Below are 19,820 nucleotides of genomic sequence, written 5' to 3' on the forward strand. Positions count from 1 at the left end.
TAATAAGTTTATGAATTAATACTAATTTCTATTTAGGCACACACAAATAAACTACTGCCTCAGTAGGTTATTGAAACAACTACTGGTATACAGATAAAATTGATAAGACATAGTGTAGCAGACTCTAGTGTTTTTGACGTTTGTATGTTCATTCAGGGAGCTGCAGCTTTCCCTGAGAATGAGGACCAGCAGCAGAAGCTGCGAGAGGCTGCAGAGGGACTGCGTGTGGCCACTAATGCAGCTGCACAGAAGGCCATCAAGAAAAAACTCATCACAAGGCTCGAGGTCAGTGTCTGGCTTATGTGATTATTTGAAGTTACTGTAAATTGTTAAAGAGCTTACGCTTCTGATGGCCTGGGTAGCTCAGTGATTATTGACCCTGACTACCACCCCTGGAGTCGTGAGTTCAAATCCAGGGTGTGCTGAGTCACTCCAGCCAGGTCTCCTAAGCAACCAAATTGACATGGTTGCTAGGGAGGGTAGAGTCACATGGGGTTACCTTCTCGTGGTCACAATTAAGTGGTTCTCTCTATCAATGGGGCGTGTGGTAAGTTATGCTTTGATCGTGGATAGTAGCTTGAGCCTTCACATGCTTGAGCCTTCCGCGGTGTCATGCACAGCAAGCAATGTGATAAAATGCACGGATTGACTGTCTCAGAAGCGGAGGCAACAGATTCTTGTCTGCCACCTTCTGGTTTGAGATGAGTAACAGCGCCACCACGAGGACCACTAAGTAGTGGGAATTGGGCATTCCAAAATTGGGAAAAAAACAAAGAGCATACACTTAGCCCTATCAATTAAGCTGTGATACATTTTAACATTCAGACATCTGCTGTTTATCTCTTCAGAATGCTGCTAAACAAGCTGCAGCTGCTGCCACTCAAACCATTGCTGCATCCCAGAATGCAGCACCCTCGAACAAGAACACTGCCGCCCACCAACAACTTGTTCAGAGCTGCAAGGTCTGTTATTATGAGAATGTTGAGATGTTGCCTTCGAGTGGAAATTTTTTTCAATAATATATTATGTTATTGATAATGTAATGTGCGTGTGTGTGTGCACGTTAGGCCGTAGCTGACCATATCCCTCAGCTGGTGCAGGGAGTGAGGGGTAGTCAAGGGCAGCCGGAGGATGGTAGTGCCCAGCTTGCCCTCATCATTGCCAGTGAGAACTTCCTTCAGGTATCACAGTGTTCTTTCAGATAACATCACTCTCCTGGGATTTGTGAACCCTTAGTTGTTTGCGATAGAACTGCCATAGTGGGATTGTGATTAAAATGGCAATTATGAATTATATAAATTTTCTTGAAAAAAAAAAAAAAGAATGGATAAAACATAAATTCATGCAAATAATTAAAAATCTATTTAAAAGAAACACATTTTTATGAATTAATAATTTATATGCATTATTATTCATAGGATAGTGATAATTTTATGGGATTTATTATTTTGTAAATAATTTAGATCAGAGGTTTTCAAAATCTTTTTTTATAAATTTAGATAATAGGGGTTCAGCTAATAAAAAAAAGTTTGGAAGCCCTTGCTTTAAAGGATCTATTTGAGTATTTTAATGTCTTTGTGACCATTACCTCATTTATATCATTCCTTTCTTTTTTTTTTTTTTAGCCTGGTAGTAAGATGGTGGCGTCTGCAAAGTCCTCGGTGCCCACAGTGACAGACCAGGCGGCAGCCATGCAGCTGGGACAGTGTGCTAAGAACCTGGCCACCAGCCTTGCAGAGCTTCGCACTGCTGCACAGAAGGTACTGGATATGTCATCTCCACACACATTTGTTATTACTGCAAAATCCACATACTTAACCAAGTAGAACTTTTCAAATCCATTTCTTATGTGATATCTAGGCGCATGAGGCATGTGGCCCCATGGAGATAGACTCGGCCCGCATAGCAGTACAGACACTTAAGAATGAACTTCAGGATGCTAAAATGGCTGCGACTGATGGACAGCTGAAACCCCTGCCTGGAGAATCGGTGAGTAAAACCACATTCAGGAATCATATTCTATCTCTGCAAATAAGCAGTTATATGCATCCACTTTTTGACATGATTGTTTATGTTGTAGTTGGAAAAGTGCACTCAGGACCTGGGAGGTTCTTCTAAGGCTGTTGGTTCCTCCATGGCCCAGCTGCTCACCTGTGCTGCACAGGGGAATGAGCATTATACAGGTAACATGCCCTCTCACAGATGAGCACACACAAACCACACATGTTTGTTTTTCTATCAAGGTGGGGATTTACCTTTCACTTCTTTCTTGTTCATACTCTGCTAATGATAATATTTTCACTCCCCTTCCCCTAAAGCTAACTAAAATAGGAAAATTGTCATTAAGACATGATATAGTAGGTTCATTGAGCTGTTTTGCTCTTCAACTGTCCACACAATGTTGGTGATTTTCAGGTTTTACAGTTTATTTTGGAGGATATGGTCCCTACAATACAGCCAAAACCTGACCACACAAACAAACAAACACATGTTTGTTTACAGGTGTTGCTGCTAGCGAAACAGCACAGGCTCTGAAGACTTTAGCACAGGCCGCAAGGGGAGTTGCTGCCACCACATCAGACCCTGCTGGAGCTGCAGCCATGCTGGACTCTGCACGTGAGGTTATGGAAGGATCAGCCAAATTGATTTCAGAAGCCAAGGAGGTGCTGATTGCCCCTGGAGATGCAGAGATACAACAGAGGCTAGCACAGGTTAGTGCTAAATATCTGTATCCCTGCCGCCAGGGCAAAGCCGATTATGAGAAAAACAAACATATGTAAATAGTGTTTTACTAACTTGTATTGTCCTACATGACATTGTTGTTTGTTAGGTAGCGAAGGCTGTGTCCCACTCATTAAACGCATGTGTGAACTGTCTACCTGGCCAAAAGGATGTTGATATGGCTCTGAAAAGCATCGGAGAGGCCAGCAAAAAACTGCTGGTAGAGACGGTGAGCTACAATCAAGGAAACTTAAAATTAAATAAAGTTATTGTTGTTTGAAGAGTGTTCTCTGACATTGCACACTCACAGCCTTCAAAATAGTCCATATTACTATTACATATTGTACATTTTAGTTGCTTTAGATTATTAAAGAAAAGGCAAAGTTCAGTATGCAAATGAACCCTATAAACTAAATGGACAAAAGTTTAGGTCCGTTACCCTGCGCTATCTAGCTGGGGAACAATTTTCTTTAAAGAAATGTGCCCATCTCCAAACATTCATTTCAGACAATTGGAGAAAGAGTAGGTTATAGGTTTGGGAGTAATGATTAAGCTTATATAATTTTGAATCATTGAATACGTTTACATGGACACCAGAAAGCGGTTTATTGTGAGAAAGTGGCTTTCCCGTTTGCACTGTTTAAGCGGTGTACTCTTTACACTCGTACATTTGCAGCTTGGTCAGTAAAAAACTTTCTCCACAGCAACGTTATTTCCCTGTGACACTTGTGCAAATAACAAATATGGCATCTGGGGAAGAGTTCGCTTTTTTATTCTCCTTTGCTTCGCTTTATATCCAGATAATCCAGATTTATTGCTTTGTTTGATTTCTTAACTTTCCGTTGTGACATGAAGTGGATTTGTACAGCAATAATGGGGTTTCCCCCTTACATAAAACTCTGGGATTCCCCCAATATACAAGTGCATATACGCAAATGTAAGGGACAGTTGATATTTTACATTGGTGTGAATAAATGGGTGTAGTTTTTATTGTATGTGCTTTTCTCTGTGATATGTTGAATACTTTCTGCTGTGTTGACTTGTTGTTGGGCTTGTTGTTGCTTTCCAGTCAGAGTTCATCCACATTTACACTCCATGCGTTTACATGACTACATAAGCAGCGTTCTCCAGGAGAAGCCTGTGTGTGTTAAACCACGTTCGCTTAATCCCTTAAACTGTGTAAGGAAAACGGTGTTCTCATTTACATGACGTTTCAGAATGCAAAAACACTGGAATTTTTTTTTGGAATAAACCGTCTTCTTAAGTGAACGTAATTGTGGTCATTGCGGCATTCAATAAACTGTGTTGTATGCCACTGCAAATCATGTAGTACATAGTGTTTCATTTTAGTACTTTGTGTCTTACTGCAGCTCCCTCCTTGCAGTAAAAGCTTTCAGGAGGCTCAGAGTGACCTGAACCAGACCGCAGCTGATCTGAACCAGTCTGCAGGTGATGTGGTCAATGCCTCTAGAGGAACCACGTGTCAGCTTGCAGATGCATCTGGAAAGTTCAGTGAGGACTTTGATGAGTTTCTGGATGCTGGCATTGAGATGGCTGGTCACACTCAGGTAAAATGTATGGAGCATGACAAAATGTTTGATCTCAAACAAATTGGTCCCTCACACATTAAAAATGTAATGTACACAAAATATGACTTTACATCAGTAATGATTATTTTTATTTTATGTAAGCATTATACAATATGTAAATACATTAATATAATATTATACATATGTTTTTATAAGCCAGGTTTAAAATGCAATGCTTTATACGATATGTAACAGGGTGCCTGCTTCATCTCTCTATCCAATATACTTGGCCCCTGGTCCAAAAGGTCAAAATAAACTGACCCTTTAACTTATTTTTTCCTTAAATAATAAGTAATTTGTTGTTTTAGAGTAAGGATGATCAGATGCATGTGATTGGAAATTTGAAAAACATCTCCATGGCCTCCAGTAAGCTGCTGTTGGCTGCAAAGTCTTTATCTGTGGATCCTGCAGCAGGCAATGCAAAAAATCTGCTCGCTGCTGCTGCCAGGTACTTTACTGTGTGTGTGCGTGTGCGCATATGTGTGTTATACATGCTCATGTTTCTGTATTTTTAACTTGGCTCCACTGCGTGTTATTCAGGACTGTGACTGACAGCATCAACCAATTGATTACCATTTGTACTCAAAATGCCCCAGGACAGAGGGAATGTGACAATGCTCTGAGAGAGCTCGAGGTATCCTACATAACCTACACACGATGCACATTGAAGTCATTGTTCTTAATGTTTAAAAATATTGGGATGTTGTGTTCTTTTGTATGGGTTGCAGGCTGTTAGGGGACTGCTGAATAACTCGAACGAGCCAGTCAATGATCTCTCCTACTTTGACTGCATTGAAAGTGTCATGGAGAACTCTAAGGTAACAGTAACGTGATTAAAAACTATAATTATTTATAATTAAGAATTATTTATAATTAAAAAAGAATTACGTTTTGCTTGAACCTTTTTGCAGATTTTGGTTGTGAATATTTGTTGTGCCTATTGGTATAGTTAAAGGGATAGTTCACCCTAAAGTTCTCACATCATTTACTCACCCTCATACAATACCAGATGTGTATGACTTTTTCTTTTGCAGAACACAAACACAGATTTTTAGAAGAATATCTCAGCTCTGTAGGTTTATACAATGCATGTGAATGGGGACCACAACTTTGAAGCTCCAAAAATCACATAAATGGCCACATAAATGTAATCCATTTAACTCCAGTGGTTAAATATATGTCCTCAGAAGCAATATGATAGGTTTGGGTGAGAAACAGATCAATATTTAAGTTAATAATACTTAAATATTTTTCACAATAAATCTCCACATACACTTTCAGAATGTGAAAGTGGATATAGGAAAAAAGGTCTTAAATATTGACCGTTTCATTTCATCTAAAAATACATAAAAAAAATAATTAAACCAATGTCCCACGTTAATGTGGGAAACCAGATGTTGCGCTGTGAAACTGTTAAAATCGTTCTTTAACTGTGTCAAATTTATTAGAAAAGACATAAATGAAACAAAGCGGGTTAATAATGGTACCAGCATTTATTTATTTTTAAATGTGCAAAAAACCTTTTCTTTGCTACTTGGCAATTCACATTGAATGAATCTTCTGAAACGGCATGTGAAATTATTTGCATGCACACACACATCCCCAGTTAACACGATCCCCAGTTGATCTAGAACACCGGCTCTGCTTTGGCCTAACAAAAAGGCGTGAGCTAGCGTTGTGGTGTGACGTCATCATGTACAAAAATGTCCCATTTCATTGGCAAGGTATCAACCAATAAAACAACTTCGTTGACCCCTCCCCCGCTGAACACTGGTCTTGCTCTCTTAGTTTTTTCTTAAAAGTAGTTGCAGTAGTCAACTCGTGAAGATTTAAAGTTGCTGTGCCAGATTTGAGAGGTTGTAAGTGCCGATTTGTGGTTGTACTGCGAAAATGAATTTAAGTACAAAAGTTAATTTGTAATAATGTGCAAGTATGCGTCTGTAGTTGTATTTGTGTGAATGTCATTTAACACATTTGTGACTACTAGTGTTTTGAATTCACAATTGCATAGAAGCTTTGAATTATTGTCTGTGAGTGCAGATTGCAACATTCAACTTTTTATTTTTTTACATTGGTGCTTTGAGTGTAAATTTCAAATATTTATTGTACGTCCAAATATGCAAGCTTGAGTTTTGCTACTGATTTACTTCATAATGACGGTGAGTAAATGATGAGAATTTTCATTTTTAGGTGAACTATCCCTTTAAATGTTATTGCACTAGATTGTGCATTGGTTTATTGTAATCCTCCTGTGTCTGTTGTAAAGGTCCTTGGTGAGTCTATGGCTGGCATCTCCCATTACTGTAAGACGGGAGATGTTCCAGCGTTTGGAGACTGTGTGGCTGGAGCCTCTAAAGCTCTGTGTGGGTTGACTGAAGCAGCTGGACAGGTGAGAAACAACAGGTCCTGCCCTCCCATTGAACATGCAGTCATAGTTCAGTCATAACCATTTGTAATTTTTATCAAGGAACACTTTTATTATTGCGTCCCTCAATACTCCAACTGTTTTTTGTTTTTTCAGGCCTCTTACCTAGTGGGTGTGTCTGACCCCAACAGCCAAGCTGGACATCCAGGCTTGGTGGATCCCATTCAGTTTGCTCGAGCTAATCAGGCAATCCAGATGGCTTGCCAAAATCTTGTTGACCCAGATAGTAGTCCTTCACAGGTGAGCTTTGGACTGCTAGGCACAGGGCATGTAGTGCAGCGACTTAAAAACATCTAATTTGCCCTTCTCCTTTTGTTCAAGGCCAAAATCATTTTACAGAATATATTTTGTGTGTCTGTTTCAGGTACTCTCTGCTGCCACAATTGTTGCCAAGCACACCTCAGCATTGTGTAATGCCTGCCGACTGGCCTCCTCTAAGACTGCTAACCCTGTAGCGAAACGCCATTTTGTGCAGTCAGCCAAAGAAGTGGCCAACAGCACAGCCATCCTGGTCAAAACCATCAAGGTTGCAACCACTGCTTTTACAAATCACCCAAATTTTAACCAATGGGGAAAAAAAATAATACTTTTCGAATACTTTTTTTTTTTTTATAATAAATGCATTTGAAGAACATTTATATAGGTTTTAATGTTTCTGAATGAAGAATGTTTATTGGTGTCTATTGTTTAGCCTATTTATTTTAACTAATTTTATGTAGTTGCTTATTGATTTTACCTAATTCTTGCCATGTAAATAGCCTTTGCTAAATGATTGTTTTCAAACATTATTTCTCTTCTCTCCCACAACAGGCTTTGGACGGAGATTTCTCAGAGGAGAATCGTGAGAAATGTCATGTTGCAACTGCACCGCTCATCGAAGCTGTTGACAATCTGACCACCTTTGCCTCAAATCCAGAGTTTGCTAGTGTGCCTGCGCAGATAAGTAGAGAGGTATGGGTTGAGGGGGTTTGATGTTCTTCACTAAACAGTATTATTCACCATTGAGTTATTCTCTTTGTTGTTAATGATTTTATACTTTTAATTTAGGGTTCTGCTGCACAGGAGCCAATCATTCAATCAGCACTCTCCATGCTTGACAGCTCCACCCACCTTTTGAAGACAGCGCGGTCATTAGTTATGAACCCTAAAGATCCGCCCACGTGGTCATTACTGGCAGGTCATTCACGCACTGTGTCGGACTCCATCAAGAGCCTCATCACTGCTATCAGGTAATGCCTGAGATGGGGACTCGTGTTAGTGACTCGGACTCCAGTCGCATTTTAATAGACTTCAGGCTTGACTCCAGAATCGTCCTAAAATTACTTCAGACTTAACTCGACAAAAAGGACTTGTGAATATTTCAAAAACGACTTGAGTCTTTTAACCTGAAGTACTAATATCTTAAAGGAAGAATTTGTGTTTTATTAGGGCTGTTCCAGTGGCAATTTATTACCACTGCGGAGGTTAAGGGCCAATCACCGCCAGTGAATGGTGTTATATGTGTTTGAAGGGCAAGGGAGTGTGCGTGTGCAATTTACCTGATTATTGTCCATCAAACTTTAAAATGTGCTTCATTGGACGTGTAATAAAAATTACGCTCTTTGTAAAATTTCACAATAAATATATATATAAATATATATACACCTATACAGTGTATCCGGAAAGAATTCACTCAAATAGTAGAATTTTAAGGAAAATAATGAATTTAATTAATTTTGGAATAAGGTTGTAACATAACAAAATGTGGAAAAAGTGAAGCGCTGTGAATACTTTCCGGATGCACTGTGTGTATATATATATATATATAATACAAAACTTTTTGCATTGGTTTTTAGATTTCTGTCAGTTATACAACTGATCTTATGTACACTGGTGGCCAAAAGTTTTGAATAATGTACAGATTTAGCTGTTTCTGAAGGAAATTGGTACTTTAATTCACCAAAGTGGCATTCAACTGATCACAAAAAATTGTCAGAACATTACTGATGTAAAAATAAAACAGTACCATCACTATTTTGATAAAATCTAGACAGGCCCCGTTTCCAGTAGCCATCACTCCAACACATTATCCTTAAGTATTCATGCTAAATTGCTAATTTGGTGTTAGAAGATCATTGACATTATATCAAACACAGTTGAAAGCTACATGGTTCATTAAATTAAGCTTAACTTTGTGTTTGTTTTTGATTTGCTACATATGCAATAGACTGGTATGTCTTAAGGCCAATTTTAGGTCAAAAATGGCAAAAAAGAACCCGCTTTCTCTAGAAACTCATCAGTCAATCATTGTTTTCAGGAATGATGGCTATACAATGCTTGAAAATGCTAAAAAAACCCTGAATATTTAATACTAAGGTGTACACTACAGTCATCAAAGACAAAGGTCAACTGGCTCTAACAAGAACAGAAAGAGATGTGGAAGGCCCAGACACAACTAAACAAGAGGATACGTACATCAGAGTCTCTAGTTTGAGAAATGGATGCCTCACATGTCCTCAGCTGACAGCTTCATTGAATTCTACTCGCTCAATACCAGTTTCATGTACAACAATAAAGAGAAGACACAGGGGTGCAGGCCTTATGGGAAGAATTGCAAAGAAAAAGACACTTTTGAAACAGAAAAACTAAAAGAAAATGTTCGAGTGGGCAAAGAAACACAGACATTGGACAACAGATAATTGGAAAAGAGTGTTATGGATCTTAACCCCATTGAGCTTTTGTTGGATCAGATAGACTCTAAGGTGTGTGAGAAGTGCACGACAAGACAGCCACATCTATGATAAGTGCTACAGGAAGTGTGGGGTGAAATGTCACCCGAGTATCTGGACAAACTGACCGCTAGAATGCCAATGAAGAATTTTGTAATGGTAATTTTTCATATTATTAATGTCCTGACTACACATTGTGATCAGTTGAATGCCATTTTGGTGAATAAATGTACCATTTTCTTTCCATAAGAGCAAAATCTGTACATTATTCCAAACTTTTGATCACCTGTGTATGTCATCAACACTTCAAGGACTAAAAATATTTTGGGTGTGAGATTCTATTAATATCCAATATTCAACACTAAATATCACAATACAGCTGGACAATTTCAGATAGTTCAGTCGTACCTTTGCTAAAAGTTTTTACATTTTCAGATGCGTTTATTTTTTTGTGTGTTTGTTTTCAGCACACTCAATATACGCCCAGAACTCGGTGTTATTCTCGTCAACGAAATTACACACAAAAATATTTGAGTTGTTATTTGATTCCATTTACAAAGATGGGATTGTAAGGAAAATTTTAACAATTTTAATTCAATCATTGTTGATGAAAATATGATGTGAAATAAACAACCCTGCAAGATATCACCAATACACTGACAATGTTTCAGAAGAAGAAAACATTTGTTAAATAAAATAATCTAAAAAGTTATTTATAAATGATCCAGTCATATTGCGAGGATTTTTTTTTGTCTAAGCAGTGTCGAGAGATGAAAGCGCTGATCCCAGTGGAAGAGTTTTCATCATCATCTCTTTTCAAACGTACACAGTATAAGAGATAAACAAGCCATCAACCAAATAAATATAATACTACAGCTTACATCTGCAATGAAGCAAATGCACAACTGACCTTGAACAGCTTAACTTGTAGAGAGTATTGAGGATTGCATGAGCCCCGGTAAACTAAAGAGCATTATAATACACCTAGTCGTGGTGTGCGTTTGGCTTGAGTTGCGCGTTATGAATATGCCGTTATGTTATGTCTCTAATACATTGAAAATTATACTTCCCTATGATAGAGGCTCGGAAACTCAGACTCGTGACGAAAGACTCCAGGCGTGACTCAGACTCATGAAGAAACAGGACTCGTGACAAAAGTCTCCGGAATTGTCTCGTACTCGTGACAAAAGTCTCCGGAATTGTCTCGTACTCGTGACGAAAGACTCCAGTGTGTGTTTGTGTGTGTGTTTGTGTGTGTGTTTGTGTGTGTGTGTGTGTGTGTGTGTGTGTGTGTGTGTGTGTGTGTGTGTGTGTGTGTGTGTGCAGAATATATACACCGAACTGTGCAAAAGTTTTAGGCATTTGTGAACAATGTTGCATAGTGAGTAAAAATAATGCAATAAAAAAAATGTATTTATAAATTAACATACTAATTCGGAGTGACCAACTTTGCCTTCACAACAGCACCAATTCTCTTATCTGGACACAATTTTTCTCAGTTGTTGGCAGATAGGATGTTCCAAGCTTCTTGGAGAATTCGCAACAGTTCTTCTATCTATTTAGGCTGTCTTAATTGCTTCTGTCTCTTTATGCAATCTCAGACTGACTGTATGTTCTGTGGGGGCCATGCTTTCTGTTGCAGAGCACTCTGTTCTTTTGTACTTTTACACAGTACTGTACGTGTGTGTGCATGTGTTTTTTGAATTTATTTAGATTTGTATTATTTAAAAAACTGATAGCTCTGTTCGTCAATGCTGATTGGTCAACAGCCATGCTTTATTCATAACGGAGCACAGCTCTTACCTCTTCACGGAACTTCTGTTTGTATCGCTCCACAGTACCCATTGCTGACCATTATTCTTGATGCCTAGCAACGTTCTGTTAACTCTTTACCGTCGGTTTTAATGCAAGGGCGTAGATTTGGCTTAAACATTAGGGTGTTGCAGCGTGAAGCATTTACATGTTTCCATTGATCATGGTATAAATAATGGGAAGTTGTACTTGTTTTTATTAATGAGTGGGAAGCTTCCTACGCTCCTGATTTATTGAACATTTATGTCCTTAATAATGTGGTAACTTGAGGCTGTGCCATAAATATAGTGTAAATATAGTCACGGCTGACAATCGTGTGATGTCGTGCCTAACAATGCCCTACAGTCATGACAATTTTCACAATATAGCACGGCCTTTCTTACCTTATTACTTAAATATATTTTCCCCACAGGGATAAAGCTCCTGGACAGAAGGAATGCGACTCAGCCATTGATGATATCAATAAATGCATAAGGGATATTGAGCAAGCCTCTCTTGCAGCTGTTAGCCAAAATCTTCCACGCAGAGATGAAATTTCATCTGAGGTAAAAATTCAGTTTCAAGGTTGGCTATTCAATGTTTTTTTAAATTTTTTTTTTATTTTTTATTTTATGCTCATTACCACAGCTGTGTCATGCTAATTAGTGGGGATATATATCTTTTACAATTGTAGATGTATAGGTTTGTTGTTTCTGGTCAAATGGTAATGCCAGAATATAATTTTAAGACATTTAGACCACTAAAAGGCAATTCCTGATGCAATCATACTGTAAAATAAGAGGATTTTCTCTCAAGGAGATCTTTAACCATTGTTTTACTGCATCAGGCTTTGCAGGAGCAGTTGACATCATCAGTTCAGGAGGTGGGACACCTGATTGAGCCAATCTGTACTGCAGCAAAAGGACAAGCAGCACAGCTGGGACATAAGGTGACTGCTGATTGTTTTCCTTCACCAGCACTGATTACGAACTCTTATGCCTTCATATTCTAATATAAAATCATACCTTTAAACTTTAATCCATGTCACTTAAGAACCAGCTTCTGTCTCAGGTGTCTCAGTTGGTCAGTTACTTTACTCCTCTGGTGTCTGCCTCTATGGGCATGGCCTCCAAAATCTTGGATCATCAGCAGCAGATGAACATTCTGGATCAGAGCAAGACTCTTGCTGAGTCTGCACTACAGATGCTTTATGCTGCCAAGGAAGGTGGAGGAAACCCAAAAGTATGTCTCATTAAAAACAGACATATGTATGCTTACAAATCTAAATGGTTGGCTAATGCTCTCAATGTTTCAATGCATATTTCAATGTGAATATGTGTACAGGCTGCTCATACCCACGATGCCATCGCAGAAGCTGCCCAGCTAATGAGAGAAGCTGTTGATGATCTTATGTTGACTCTGAATGAAGCTGCCAGTGAGGTTGGCATGGTCAGTGGCATGGTGGACTCGATTGCTGATGCTATGGGAAAGGTAGTCACAAATTGTCATATTGATGATGGGCACAGACCTTTGCATTATAAACTGGTGATACAACATATCATATCAGATTCAAGTTGTTTGTCATCTATGCTATTGTATGTTTAAAAGAGCAATATGTTCTTGTTGTCCTGTAGTTGGGTGAAGGTACCACACCAGATCCAGAAGGCTCATTTGTGGAATACCAGACCACCATGGTGAAATATTCCAAAGCTATTGCTGTCAGTGCACAGGAAATGGTGAGCATTGTCAATTCTTTATACTGTGTAAATTATTGTTTTGTGTATCATAAAGTTGTATTCATATATTCTGTGTTCTTCTCTGAATCTATTTTCATGCTCTCCGTCAGATCACTAAATCAGTGAGTGCTCCAGAGGAGCTGGGTAGTTTGGCTTCTCGGGTCACTGCAGACTACAGTCAGCTTGCAGTGCAGGGACGTCTTGCTGCCGCTACAGCTGAACCAGAGGAGGTCAATAACTCACACCCACATACATGCATTGTCACTCTGTAGCTTGTTTCTATTAGCTACCTCACTGTCTACTGCCTAAATAGGCAGTTACCCTCTTAGACAGGATCCAAACCAAAATGGAGCATCATAAGTAACCGATTTGAAACACTCACAGGGGCAGCTACTCTGCACAACAGACATGTGTAACGCAGGAGATTAGGATCGAACAATCTTTTCATTTGAATAAAATGTTTTTAAATCAACATTTCTTTTAACTTTGTCCACCATCACAATAGAAAAAACTAACACGTTCTGGGATTGCTATACATGTGATGCAGCCTTTAGAATTTAGCCTAATAATGTATCTTAGAAGGCATCATAATATGCAGTCCACCTGTGATGACTTAAAATGCTATCTAGGTAGGCAGCTCACTTGTCTTTGTAATTGAGCCTATCTCACTCACTCACTCACTCACTCATACTCTTGTGTTGGTGATTGCAGATCGGGTACCAGATAAAGACACGTGTGCAGGAGTTGGGCCATGGCTGCCTCGTGCTTGTTCAGAAGGCTGGAGCGCTGCAGATTAGTCCACCTGACTCCTTCACAAAGAGAGAGCTCATTGAGTGTGCACGAGCAGTCACTGAGAAGGTACTGTAACATGCAAAAAATAGTATGCTTTATGCACACATTGCTATTAAAGATCAACTCTGATGATGTTTATGGTGTTCTCTGTTAGAACAATGTCAGTTTCTCCAGATTATATACATTTGATTTTGGATTAATTTACAATTAATCCTATTTTAGAACTAACACTATTAAACCTGAGAGTCTCCCGTGTGTGTGTGTGTGTGTGTGTGTGTGTGTGTGTGTGTGTGTGTGTGTGTGTGTGTGTGTGTGTGTGTGTGTGTGTACTTCAGGTATCTATGGTGCTCTCAGCATTGCAAGCAGGTAACAAGGGCACTCAAGCCTGTATCACTGCAGCCAGTGCTGTATCAGGCATCATTGCAGACCTGGATACCACCATAATGTTTGCCACTGCTGGCACACTGAACGCAGAGAATGATTCAGACTCCTTTGCTGATCACAGGTATCACACAAACACTGTTGTGGATCATTTTTAGAAGTAGACTGACTTTTAGATGTTTTACCGATTAATCTGTGCAGATAGTTGCTTTTTGTAACTATTGGTTATTAGCAAACATCATTGGGGATAGGTGTTTTTTTTTTATTATTTTTATTTTTTTTTATTATTCTTCCATGTTACTCTGTGGCCAGCAGTGGAGGATACTACAGTTCTTACAACAGCGGCAGATATTAAATAAAAACAATCACTGACATCTCATGGGGATTTGCTGTATCTAAATATTTAAACATTGACAATATTCATAACATCATTTGTTATTTTGATTGTAAAATGAAGTGTTCTAAATTGAAGTGAGGGCATGCAAAGAATAATGTGAGTATACGTAAACATGCTTCGTTAACGCATCGTATGTCCAACTTCAAATCTTTTGAATTATAATTAAACTTATTCTTCATTAAACCTGATCTATATATACCTGAGATAGATAGATAGATATAATATATATATATATATATATATATATATATATATATATATATATATATATATATATATATATATATATATATATATATATATACATACACACACACAACCCTTCATCTGTTGAATATTTAGGCTTTTAAATGTGGCAAATACTTAAATATAGAGCATTGTAACAGAGACAAGTCTCAGTCGTTTCAAAATAACAGTCCCTTGTGTGTTTTGGGCTTGTTTATAGTTAAACGTTATGCACCAAATCTTAATTTCTTCTGGTTATATTGGGATTTTGGTTGAACAATAAACTCTGTGAAAACATCTGTGATTGTATTCACTTTGGGCTCCTGTAGCCTCCATGTCTGTGCCCGTCATTGTAAGGAAAGACTAAAAATGTTTTTTACAATTTATAAATATTTTTGAAAACGATCTGCAGATTAATCAGTTATCTGCTTTTTTTTTCCACCACCTTAGTTATTGTATCAGCCAAATCCACTTTCGGTCGATCACTATTAACTTTTATTTCTCTTCACTTAAATCAAATTTCCAAACAGTATACTGATGCAAAGCTTTCTTTACTATGAGAGCTCCCAGGGAAGAAATGCTCCAAAGTGTCTTGAAACACCCCCTTTCTAGCACACATGAAACAAAGTATCCACATTGTCCAAAAAAGCAACTACTTGTCAGCTAAAGATAATATACATGCTCTTACAAAGAGAAACTCCCTGGGACCAGAAGAAATTAATGAAACATTACATATAAACTTAACTTGCTTTGATATGTACTTTTACTTGCACCACATTATGCTTATTCCAACTACATTAAAGCATTTAGTGAGACAAAATTTTTATAAAGTAAAAAATTATGAACAGAACGTGACTCTGTGAGAAGCAGACGTGTGAATCACAAGCTCTGTGCACTTCTGTTTTTTTTTTTTTTTTTTTTTTAATGATTTTGTTATAATTCGGTGAGATTCGATACACCCAGTTACATATTTGTTCTTTGAGGTAAACATGGCAAAGAATTCAAAATCCTCAGACTCTGGAGACAATAAAAAAAACACTTCCATGCTCAAGATGAAACCTCTGGTGGCCTTGCAGACCAGGGACTCGATTTGGGAGGCGCGATGGGAGAAGAGGTTCAGCGTCAACTGTCCAACTTCTCTGTGATGTTGTTGCAGGATCTCACTGTAATCGATCAACATATTACAGCGAGTTCCTTCAACAACCATCGTCAGCATCACCGATATGTTGGACAGTTGACGCTGAACTTCTCCTGTCGCGCCTTCCAAATAGAAGTGAGATTCTCTGAGTTAGTTACAAGTGTGTCGGATGTTGAGAAACGGATTGATTATTTGGAGTCATCGGAAAGGGATTTATCCGTTAATCCGCCAGCGACTAAAACAGTAGTGGATAAAATCTTGGAAAAACTGCAGGATTTGGAAAATAGGAGCCAAAGGAATAACGTACGGATTGGTGGAATTCCTGAGCATGAATATGCCTAGACGAGCTCTTCCCGAGTCTGCTCAAAATAACAGGCCATAAACTGGAAATAGAGCAAGCTCACGGAGTCCTGGCTCGCAGATCTGCTTAGGGAGACCGGCCACGATCAATTCTGGCCAAATTTCTGAGATCATCCGATAGAGATCTTGTGTTGCGTGAAGCAAGGAGCAAAGGAAAGCTTTCTTGGAAGAATCACAATATTTTCTTGTTCCTGGACTTTGGGAATTCGACGAGGGATGTAAGAAACTCTCACATCAACGGCAGATCGCTTTTGCACTGATGTTTCCGGCCAGACTGAGAATAGAAATGAAGGATGGTCGCAGGGTATTTACGTGTCCCAAGCAAGCACTGTTTGTTATAAAAGCAATTGATGAGTAAGCCATTTGGGGTTTTTCCAGAAATAGCCTCTGTTGCTCCAGAGTGGATTAACTTGCTGTACTACTCTGGCTCTCAGAGGAAGCTGGGTGCCATTTTTGTTTCTTCTTGCATTGGTTCCGCCTAGCGGCTGGAGTTTGTTTGTGGCATGATTCCTTCAAGAAACTTTTGCATGGACGGATGATCGCTTTTGCACTGAGGTTCCTGGACAGATTGAGAAAGGATACTAAGGATGACTGCAAAATTACTTCATGGCTACACAAAGGATGTCTTTTATAAAGTTGATGGAATGAGTAAGTCATGGCTTATTTTTTTTTAATGCAACCTCTAAGTGAGTAATACACACTTGACTATTTGAGAAACCGGGACACCTGTTTTTTTTTGTCCTGGTTCCGCCTAGTGGCTGGAGTTTGTTTTGTGGGATTACACGGCTTCGGGACAGTTGTGGATGAATCTGTTTGTTTTTTGTGCTTATGCATTCTGTTGGCTGGAGTTTGTTTTTGGGGAGTAGTTTTAAGGGACATTAGAATGATTGTCATCTGCTGAACTCATAACAACCGGCTCACTGAACACTTGTTTGTCTGTCCGAGGTAACTGAATGGCTTTATATTGGCTGGAATTTGTTTTGGGAGGAACACACCTTTGAGACAGTTCTCTGAATTAATCTACCTGTTCTTTGTTTATTATGCCTTTTGGCTGGGTTTTTTTTTTTACAAAGTATTTCTGTTATGTAATTTTGCCACACAATATTTGTGCAGAAGCACCGGACTTGAATAATCCGATGGCAAAGTTGTCGTGTACATGGACTCTGAGTTTATAGGGATGGACGGCGGTTGGCGTTTTTATGGAGCACCCCGTAAAATGAAGGAAAGTTATTTATTTTCTTAAGTGTAAAAAATATGATAGTGTTTCTTCAAGAAACGGATCTTTCCCCACAGGAAGCTGAAAAAATTGGGAAGATATGGGGTGGACATGTTTTCTTTAGCACTGGCTCAAGTAAGAACAGGGGAGTCATTACATTAATAAGTAAACATCTACAATTAAAATTTCTCAAACAGATTAAAGATAAATTAGGAAGAGTCAATATTGTCTTAGCAGAAATTCAGGGGCAAATGTTGATTTTGGCTAATATTTATGCACCTAACGCTGATGATAGGGGATATTTTTATAGATCTTGAAGTGATGTTGCAAACTGTTGGCACCCATCATGATATAATATTGGGCAGAGGCTTTAATCTTTTGATGGACAAAGTTCTTGATCATAGTGAAGCAAAAGTGAGTAAGCCCCCTAGAACAACATTGATGCTTCACAGGATGTATACAAATCTTGGTCTCGCAGATATTTGGCAACTTTTGAACCCATCTTGTAGAGACTATAAAACAATTTCATCAGTCCATAAGATTTATTCTAGAATTATTTTGTTTTAGTTCTTTCTTTTTTTTTTATCCAAGTCCCTCATTAAGTTGGCTTGTGAAAGCCAACTTACTGAAATCCTACTTAAACTTATTATTATTCTTCCGCTTCTTCTTATTCTTCTTAGCGGTGAAATTTCGGTATCTAACTCCTCCTAGAGCTTTTAAGCTACAGGCACCAAACTCGGCACAGACCTTCAGACTAATCCCGAATAGTGTGCTATATGTTTTCTAACTGATCGGACTTATGGTTTTCCTAAAAATGATGATCAAACTCGGAAAAAACTCCCATTGACTTAACATTGCGGAATGTTCAGAAATTTAAATCCCAACTGACATTTTCACACACACAGACAAAAAGGGCCTGTCAGCCCTGCATCTCTCCCTCTCTCTCTCTCTCCCTCAGAGGATTTATTTTATCAAGTAGCCAAAAAGTAATGACCTAAAATCTTCATAGCCACACGCTAAAACATGCTAAAAACGTGCTAGCATCATGCTAACACATGCTAGCATTGACTAGTGAAGTGCTAAAACAAGCTAAAAATGTGCTAGCATCATGCTAAAATCGCCTAGCTAAGTGCTAAAACGTGCTAGCGTCATGTTAACACATGTTAACATCGTCTAGCGAAGTGCTAAAACATGCTAAAAGCGTGCTAACATCGCCTAGTGAAGTGCAAAAAAATGCTAAAAACGTGCTAGCATCATGCTAACACATGCTAGCATCGCCTAGCGAAGTGCTAAAACATGCTAAAAACGTGCTAGCATCATGCTAACACATGCTAGCATCGCCTAGCGAAGTGCTAAAAAATGCTAAAAACGTGCTAGCATCATGCTAACACATGCTAGCATCACCTAGCGAAGTGCTAAAAATGCTAAAAACGTGCTAGCATCATGATAACACATGCTAGCATCGCCTAGTGAAGTGCTAAAACATGCTAAAAACGTTCTAGCATCATGCTAACACATGCTAGCATCACCTAGCGAAGTACTAAAAAATGTTAAAAACGTCCTAGCATCTATCTGTCTGTCTATCTATCTATCTATCTATCTATCTATCTGAGGGTCAATATCTATCTATCTATTTGAGGGTCAATATCTATCTATCTATCTCTATCTATCTGAGGGTAAATATCTATCTCTCTCTCTCTCTATCTATCTGAGGGTAAATATCTATCTCTATCTATCTATCTATCTATCTATCTATCTATCTATTTGAGGGTAAATATCTATCTCTCTCTCTATCTGAGGGTAAATATCTATCTATATCTATCTATCTATCTATCTATCTATCTATCTATTTGAGGGTAAATATCTATCTCTCTCTCTATCTATCTATCTATCTATCTCTTTTAAGCTACAGGCACCAAACTCGGCACAGACCTTCAGACTAATCCCGAATAGTGTGCTATATCTTTTCTAACTGATCGGACTTATGGTTTTCCTAAAAATGATGATCAAACTCGGAAAAAACTCCCATTGACTTAACATTGCGGAATGTTCAGAAATTTAAATCCCAACTGACATTTTCACACACACAGACAAAAAGGGCCTGTCAGCCCTGCATCTCTCCCTCTCTCTCTCTCTCCCTCAGAGGATTTATTTTATCAAGTAGCCAAAAAGTAATGACCTAAAATCTTCATAGCCACACGCTAAAACATGCTAAAAACGTGCTAGCATCATGCTAACACATGCTAGCATTGACTAGTGAAGTGCTAAAACAAGCTAAAAATGTGCTAGCATCATGCTAACACATGCTAGCATCGCCTAGCGAAGTGCTAAAACATGCTAA

The 19,820-nt window shown here is 38.6% G+C and overlaps 1 protein-coding gene across 1 annotated transcript in view; it reads left to right on the top strand.

The window, feature by feature from the left end:
• tln2a (talin 2a) overlaps positions 1 to 19,820 on the top strand; it is an 89,170-nt gene that overhangs the window by 53,691 nt on the left and 15,659 nt on the right. The window contains 25 exon segments of the mRNA XM_052151232.1: positions 157 to 285; positions 849 to 962; positions 1,068 to 1,181; positions 1,626 to 1,760; positions 1,861 to 1,989; positions 2,081 to 2,183; positions 2,503 to 2,711; positions 2,831 to 2,950; positions 4,092 to 4,289; positions 4,619 to 4,758; positions 4,851 to 4,944; positions 5,039 to 5,128; positions 6,577 to 6,699; positions 6,832 to 6,975; positions 7,100 to 7,261; positions 7,546 to 7,686; positions 7,783 to 7,964; positions 11,668 to 11,800; positions 12,082 to 12,183; positions 12,306 to 12,476; positions 12,579 to 12,725; positions 12,869 to 12,970; positions 13,081 to 13,200; positions 13,682 to 13,828; positions 14,098 to 14,267. Of these exon segments, the coding sequence (XP_052007192.1) occupies positions 157 to 285; positions 849 to 962; positions 1,068 to 1,181; positions 1,626 to 1,760; positions 1,861 to 1,989; positions 2,081 to 2,183; positions 2,503 to 2,711; positions 2,831 to 2,950; positions 4,092 to 4,289; positions 4,619 to 4,758; positions 4,851 to 4,944; positions 5,039 to 5,128; positions 6,577 to 6,699; positions 6,832 to 6,975; positions 7,100 to 7,261; positions 7,546 to 7,686; positions 7,783 to 7,964; positions 11,668 to 11,800; positions 12,082 to 12,183; positions 12,306 to 12,476; positions 12,579 to 12,725; positions 12,869 to 12,970; positions 13,081 to 13,200; positions 13,682 to 13,828; positions 14,098 to 14,267 (3,419 nt within the window).

Source organism: Xyrauchen texanus, chromosome 2 (genome assembly GCF_025860055.1).
Source record: "Xyrauchen texanus isolate HMW12.3.18 chromosome 2, RBS_HiC_50CHRs, whole genome shotgun sequence".
Lineage (NCBI taxonomy): Eukaryota > Metazoa > Chordata > Actinopteri > Cypriniformes > Catostomidae > Xyrauchen > Xyrauchen texanus.